The 7,209-nt window shown below is 50.3% G+C and overlaps 1 protein-coding gene across 1 annotated transcript; it reads right to left on the bottom strand.

Annotated features, from left to right (window-relative positions):
• Positions 1–421: 421 nt before the first annotated feature.
• LOC120678897 (probable transcription factor RL9) lies at positions 422–6,749 on the bottom strand. The gene is made up of 6 exons (XM_039960342.1): positions 5,537–6,749; positions 5,350–5,426; positions 4,668–4,713; positions 4,277–4,490; positions 1,314–1,386; positions 422–1,149 (listed from the first exon to the last, which is right to left on the bottom strand). The coding sequence occupies exons 1-6, from the start codon at positions 6,375–6,377 to the stop codon at positions 1,036–1,038; spliced, it is 1,365 nt and encodes a 454-aa protein (XP_039816276.1). The 5' UTR covers positions 6,378–6,749; the 3' UTR covers positions 422–1,035.
• Between the last annotated feature and the right edge of the window lie 460 nt (positions 6,750–7,209).

A 7,209-nucleotide genomic window follows, 5' to 3' on the forward strand; every position in this document is an offset into this window, starting at 1 on the left:
ATCGGACCATTCAGCTAGCTAGCCATGCACATGAATCATTGACGGGGTGTGGTACCGGAATTGATTGTAGCTAGGGAGAGATGCATGCTTGCCAAGAGCACAAACAAAACTCTCAAATCTTTTAATACAGAAAAGGCGGCCGCTTTATTAGTTTGCTGCTTTGCTTGGTCGATCTCGATCGGGTTGATGGGAATGGGAGTGCTTGCAATCAGCTTAGTGTAAAAGTAATAAATGGCCTTTAGCTAAAATATTCGGTGGTCAAGGTTTCACACCTGCGTGCTGGAAAAGTGCAGGCAGGCAGAGGCAGGTCGTGTCAAGCAAGCTAGTGAGATGCTAACTGACACGGGCAAGAACCTGCAGGGACCTGAAGCGACTAAAGACGAGATCAACAAAGGAGAGATCACACACACACACACGCACATGCACGAAAAAGGGTGAAATCTTCACCTTCAGTTAGATTGCTTCATGATAACTCATTCCCTTTTCTTTCTTTTCTCCTTTCCAACTTTCCATGTGCTAATGATACGCTAGCTAGCTAGCTCCACACACACACACGCGCACACCACCAGGCCAACATCAACCTCACCAAACATGGACAAACGCACACGGCTCCATCGGCTCTGGCCATCACCGTCATCTGCTACTACTATCCCTGCGCGGCCAGCATCGTGGCCGCTCGGGTCGCCACGGCAGGCACAAGGAAACAAAAAGAGAGAAGCAAGAAAGAAAAGGAAATCAGGAACATGGGCAATCTAAGGAACCACCCAAAGGCTGAGAGAGACCCGCCGGTAAAGTCTTTAAAATTCCCGGTGCTCCCGGACTCCATCTCCGGACCGGTACGGTAAAAATGCTGCTGCTGCTGCTGCTGCTTGCGTTTCTTCTTTCTTCCCTGACGAAAACTTGTCGTTGTCGCGGAGCTTGGGGACGATCAAGCTAGCAAGCATGATATCAGTACTGCTACCTGTATATATATCTCTCAATGAAGAAATTAGCCTTCTAGGTTCTTGTGAGCTTGGCGATGATGGTGGCTACTGGCTAGTCATGATCCGCACCCTGCCAGTCCGGTCTCCCGAGCGTGAACTCCAGGCTCGGGCTGCTCAGCTCGTGGTTGGACACCTGCGAGCTGCTCGATCGGCAAGGCTCTGCATTCTGAAACACATGCACACATTTGCAGATCCAAGAATTAATGATGAGCACATCGATCGATCGTATATGATTCTGCACACACATGCATGCCAATGAGACTTGCACATATAGGCCGGGGATGCTGGTAGACAGCGAGCAACCATTAACAGCTACATATATATGCCTACCTCAATTGGAGAAGACAGTCCTGCCAAGCGGTGAGCGTCCATGTTGCATGAATTCGACGACAGCCATGGGTCCCTGAACAAGAGAATTTTTCCATTTAGCAAATCTGTTACAAACTTTCTAAAGATTCCATGTCCAATTTGCGAAGCTAGCAGAATATGGTAAACTGGGTATTGCAGTGCTACAATTGGCCAGTTTTCTTCTTTGAGCCAGCTGGGAACTAATTAGTTATCAGGTAGTATATATGGTAACATTACTATATATATAGGTAGGAAGAAGGGCATTCATACACAATCCCCAGTTAGCTTTATCTAAAGTGAGTAGCAACGTAACAGTTGCTCTTCATGATCAGTTAGTTACATAGCTCCTTTCTAGGCAACAAATCTCTTAAAAGACGTTCCGGTTCAGTACAGTAGTCCTGAAAATGGCACAGGGAGCTGATGAGCAAGCTCCTGTCTTGAGAATTCAAGGAAAACAAAGGCTGAAGATAAATAAACATGTACATTTGTGGAAACGCAAGAAGAAATTGGAAGCATCAAACATATTCACTCATGCAGTTTCCAGTTCGCGTAAATGCGTCGCGTCAAAAAACGATTCCTAAATACTAATTCTAGTAGTAACAGGCAGATATGCAATACACATATATAATTGCAGGCTTGAATGTTCATAGAGAGGAAACATGTTTGTGCATGCCCACAGATGCTGGAGACCATGAAATAGCTTAGCTGGCTGTCCATTTCTTTTCTTCCTTTTTGTCATTAGTGATTTTGGTGTATCAGGAAAAGTGCCCTTCCTTTACCACTACTCTATCAACATAATACCAACTACTTACTACCAAACCCTTCTAAAGTGCTTTTGTGTTGATTGGAACAAATGTATACTATTAAGCATTATGAAGAACCAGTGGACTTCTAATGTATACCGTCAATCATCGTAGATATTAGATATACTACTTATTATGTGCTCAAAGTTATGTCTGAATGTTTTCCAACTGAGGAGATCGAATCAATAGAGTTAATAAAACAGCCACATTAAAAGATCAAATAAAATGCACAAAGCACAATAGTTTCTCCCTTTTTAAGAAAATAACTAGTGTTATATTCTTGATCCAAGCATGTTCTGTTGTTCAGTACAAATACTTTGACCATCAGCACGGTACTGGTCAATAATATAAGATTATAGCATGTTCTGTATTTTTTTTTCAAATTTGATTAGTTCACTGGCTATTACTAGCTAGTTTTGTGTAGAGCAGTTCCAACAAAATGCCCAACAAACTCTGGTAGTCAAAGCAAACAAAATGTGCAGCTCGTTATAAAAGAAAAGAAAGCATTATTGCATTTCCTTTCCAAAAAGGCAGATATGGTTGCCATTTACTACCATGCATTGTAGTGTCACCACATACTCTTCCAAAAAAATGTGACGTGTATATATATTCATTATTTGACTCGAACGGCATCAATTAACAACAAAGATAAGGTAGCAAAAGGAAGATATTTTCAAAATCTGAAGACTTTTGTTGTCATAAGCAAAAATGAATTGTTTTTAACCAAGGATGCTGGCCTGCTGGGGAAGCATGTGCCAGAGAGAGAGAGAGAGAGAGAGAGAGAGAGAGAGAGAGGGAGTGAGGGAGCTGTATCATCTGAGTTGGCAATGGAAAGTGGAAACTGAGAGAGAAAAAAACAAGAAATCAAAAGAATGCAAGTATGACAAAAGATGGGATATGACAATAAAGATGGAGTGAAGAAAGAGAAAAGCGAGTATATATAGCCAAAAGACAGGCTCACCTGTACTCCTACTTGCTTCCAAGGTGCTTCAGAAGTCATGTTTTCTACCCATAATCTTTGGTAAAAATGTAGAATCACGTATATAAAGAAACCCAAACTGGTGAGACAAATCTAGCAGCAACTAGTAACAGACATTGTGCAAGTACGTCTTTTTTGGAGCTATACTAGACTTGCTCAACCTAGTAAGATTTAGTAAATCATAATGTACTACTGGTAGTCTGGTACTGCTACACCATCAGGCTTCAGAACCTAAAACTAGAGAGAGAAAGAGCGTATGAGTGCAAATAATTTCAAAAGGAAAAAAAAGTCATTGAAGAGATTGACGATGGGAAAGAACGAAGGGTCCTTGGTTACATATTCCTAGGCAATAGGGCATGTCAGGTCAATACCCCATCCCCCCTGGAATCAGAGCCATGCATTTATAAGAAAAGATAATGGAGCCCCCGGCCTACTACTACCCTAGTACATCTAGGATTGAGAGGGAGAGAGAGAAACAGGAGAGAAAGAGGACAAGGACAGAGCCCAAGAACCTACACACACAATGACACAGCACACAATGTGTTATGGTAGGAGAAGCAGTCAAGCAGAGCTGTATTTCTTTTTTCGTAAATCCACATAAACCAAAACACAGAGCAGAATCCACATAAACCAAAACACAGAGCAGAAGCTCAAGTCAATGGAGGTCTGGTCATGGGGTGCGCGGCTTTTTGGTCTTTTCTGCGATGACACAGCATTGCATTGGGCGCCTAGAGATAGGCAGCCCTGTGTGCACCTCTTTCTCCAGGTGTGTGTGCATGTCAGCATGTGAGTAGTGTGCGCCCCCAAAACATTCTTTTTAGCCTCTTTTTACATCCAACCGAATAGATATGTGTAATCACATGATTTGTACTACTAGTATAAGCTCATCACTTTACATGTATGCCAATGCATGCTAAGTTCCAAAGTTTGGTGGTGTCTTTGGGATTAAGTTAGCAATTAGACAAAAGAAGATCATGCTGTGTTATCCCATGGCATTGTCATTATTATTATCTGAAGAAAGATCAGCAAAGCAAACGTGCGGGTGTGTACTGGTTGGGGAACAATGCAAACAAAGGGGGCCTTCCTTCAGGTCATCAGATGTGTGCAAAACATGATGCTGTCATTTAGCAGCAGCGCCAATACAGGAGCGAGGGGGTGGGTACCTTGACGAGTTGCTCCACCTGGTGCTCGTGTTCCCGGCCGAGGACTGGTCCATGTCGCCGCCGCCGCCGCCCACCGAGCTCGCGGCGCCCTCGGAGGTGGACCGGTGGTGCTCGCCGAACGGCCTCGCGCCGCTGCCGCACATGTTGTCGCCGCCGGACGCGGCCTGGCCGGCGCCGGGGAAGTCCTCGTCGCCGGAGCCGCCGTCGTTCGGCCCTGGACGCGCGCAATAATGCCAGCAGGCCCCAGGCCATTAGATTAGCAGGAGGACCAGGATTAGTGAGCTAGCAAGCAAATCAGGAGGACGAATGGAAATGCGGGTTAACTACAAGTTAACTAGCATAGCAGCGGGAGAGAGAGAGAGAGAGAGAGAGAGAGAGAGAGAGAGAGTACCTGATGACGCCGCAGGCTTGTCAGTGCTCTTGACGGTCCGATACATCTGAAAGGGGAAGCGAGGAAAGCACACCAAAAAAAGCAAAGCGATCAGCTCACAGAGTCACAGGCTAACAAGCCAGTGATGAGTGGTGTGGAGGGGAGGGAAGAGAGACAAGCTAGCAAATGGATGAGCAGGTGGATCGGCGCGCAAGAGAACACCAGGAAATGGACACATGGAAATACTATGATGCATGCCATGCTCTCTCTCCTCTCTCCTCTGGGTCTCTGGGAGGCCATGGTTCTTTGGAGCTGAGTGCTTTGGGCCGTGCGCGCGCACACCTACACACATACGCTAACTAGGCGCGGATGCACATACATTGCATTATTGTGTAATGATGCAACTTTTTCTCTCTCACTCGCACACATCCCCACACCATGCATCTCTCTCTCCTCTCTCCTCCCTCCCACCAAGAATGGCAGTTTCTTGGCTACGAGGCCCATCGGTCCGTTTCACCGTCATTCACTAACTCTGGAGTTACTGCATTGGCGTTCTTGTCTCACCGAAACAAGAGGAGGAATGGCAGGAGCGAGAGGAAGCAGAAAGCCCTCTTTCTCTGGGCTGGCGACCAATGGAGGTGATGAATTCGGAAGAGAAGCGGGTGTGTGTGGAGATGGCTGGCAATGGCGGCAGCCGGCATACCTGGAGATGGCTTTTGACGTGCGCTAGGGTCAGATCCTTCACGTCCATGAGCTCAAGCACTGATTTGGGCGTCGCCCCTGCAGGAGGGAGACACGCACGAGGTGAGATTTTCATCTCCGGGATCGAGATCGGATGGGGGAGGTGTGTGTAATTCAGGTGTGGTTGGTGGCCGATGTTCGGCACGCACTCTCGTGGCCGCCGAGGAGCTCGACGGCGTGGACGAAGCGGGCGTGGAGGGTGCTCGTCCACCGCATGCGCGGCGCGCGCATGCTGCGCTTGGCGGGGAGCTTGGGCATGAACCGGGAGCCCAGGCCGAAGGGCTGCGCGCCGTGGAGGTGGTGGTGGTGGTGCCCGCCGATGCCGCCCAGGCCGCCGCCACCGCCGCCGTAGCCGCGGAGGGTGTCGGAGAGCATGCCGTTCAGCCTGCCCGACGCCGACAGCATCCGGTGATGGTGGTGCGCGGCGGGGGAGAGGAAAGCCGACGCCGGGTCCTGAGGGGCCGGCGGCGGCGCACCCGGCGACGGCGACGTGGAGCCCAGCGAGGAAGGCCACGTGGCCGGGTGGTAGGAGCCGTAGAACCCGAGCTTCTGGTGGTGGCCGCCGTCTCCGCCGGCGGCCGGCGGCAGGAACGGGAATCCTCCCGGGCCGTTGTAGATAGGTATTCCCCGGATTGGCGCCGCCGCCGACGCGCCTCCGCCGTCGAGCGGCTGCAGCATCGGCATAGTGGGCATCAGCGCCGCGCCCGCCGAGGTGGTTGCCGCGGAGGGCGGCGCGCCCGCCGCCGACGGGCGGTGCCGCCAGGGCAGCGCGTCCGCGCGCTCCTGCTCGGCTGGCGGCGACAGCGACAGCTCCGTGGACGCCGTCGACCCGTTCAACCTCCGCCACGGGTCTCCCCCCGCGCCTCCACCGCCTCCGCCGCCTGCTCCCCCTACCGTGGCGCGCCCGCCGGACGGCCCGGACCCCGGCGCGCTGCTCGGCAGGCTGATGTGGAGCGAGAGGTCCGGCGACGCCGCCGAGCTCGCCTCCATCGCCCGCTGTCTACCTTCCGACGCGCGTCTCTATCCTGATCGCGCGCGGGCGGTTCGCACCCCTTCTCTCCTCTCTTCCTCTCCAGCTAGCTCCGAGAGCTCATGCGGTCGATGGATATATACACATATATGGAGAAGGAGATGGAGGAGAAGGTTCTTGGTGTTGTGTGGAAGAGGGGCCTCTTCTCTTGTTTGTGCTTCTGCTTTGGCCTTGGTGGGTGTCTGTGTCTCTAGTACTGGAGTTACTCTCCTTTCACTCTCCTCTCTCTTTCTCTTTCTCTCCCCTCTCTCACTCTGAAGAAGATGACTATGAGAGGCAACCAGGCATGAACTGGTCTCTTGTGCTGTCCCTCCTTATTGCTACTAGCATAAAAAGTTAGAGAGAGAGAGAAATTAAAGAGAGGGGTAGCTAGGAAGGAAAGGGGGAGAGATAGAATGTGAGGTTATCTTGTTGTTAAGGAGAGAGGCAGGGATCACCATGTATGAGAAAATGGAGCAAGTGGGAGTCAAAGGAACCATGCTTTTGTCTCCATACCTACACTACAGTACATCATCCTCACACACAATAAAGACTAGACTAAGACCGAGTCCAACAAGGTAGTGCAAAATGGGAAGGCAAAGTACCCTTTGCCTCGCGTGAACAGTAAAGGTTCGATATGCAAAAATTGGGTCACTCCAACAATGAAAAGCATTCACCGCGAGACAAAAACCGCGGGGAGGGGCGCCGGCCAGCCCATCCGCTGGCGAAGATCGATTCGGTGGCGGCGGAGCTCGAATCGGCCGCTCCGCCCCTGCTCCGCCACCTCCTCCACTGCCGCCAAGCTCCCCGTCG

This window comes from Panicum virgatum, chromosome 2K (assembly GCF_016808335.1).
Source record: "Panicum virgatum strain AP13 chromosome 2K, P.virgatum_v5, whole genome shotgun sequence".
In the NCBI taxonomy this organism is placed as follows: domain Eukaryota; kingdom Viridiplantae; phylum Streptophyta; class Magnoliopsida; order Poales; family Poaceae; genus Panicum; species Panicum virgatum.

Bases quoted from the DNA above. Each gene is read 5' to 3' on its own strand.
- LOC120678897 (XM_039960342.1), bottom strand. From the start codon at position 6,377: ATGGAGGCGAGCTCGGCGGCGTCGCCGGACCTCTCGCTCCACATCAGC. The intron at 1,387-4,276 runs GTACCCACCCCC...TCTCTTGTTCAG, and splicing joins AGGTGGAGCAACTCGTCAAG to GGACCCATGGCTGTCGTCGA. The intron at 1,150-1,313 runs GTAGGCATATAT...CATGTGTTTCAG, and splicing joins GACTGTCTTCTCCAATTGAG to AATGCAGAGCCTTGCCGATC.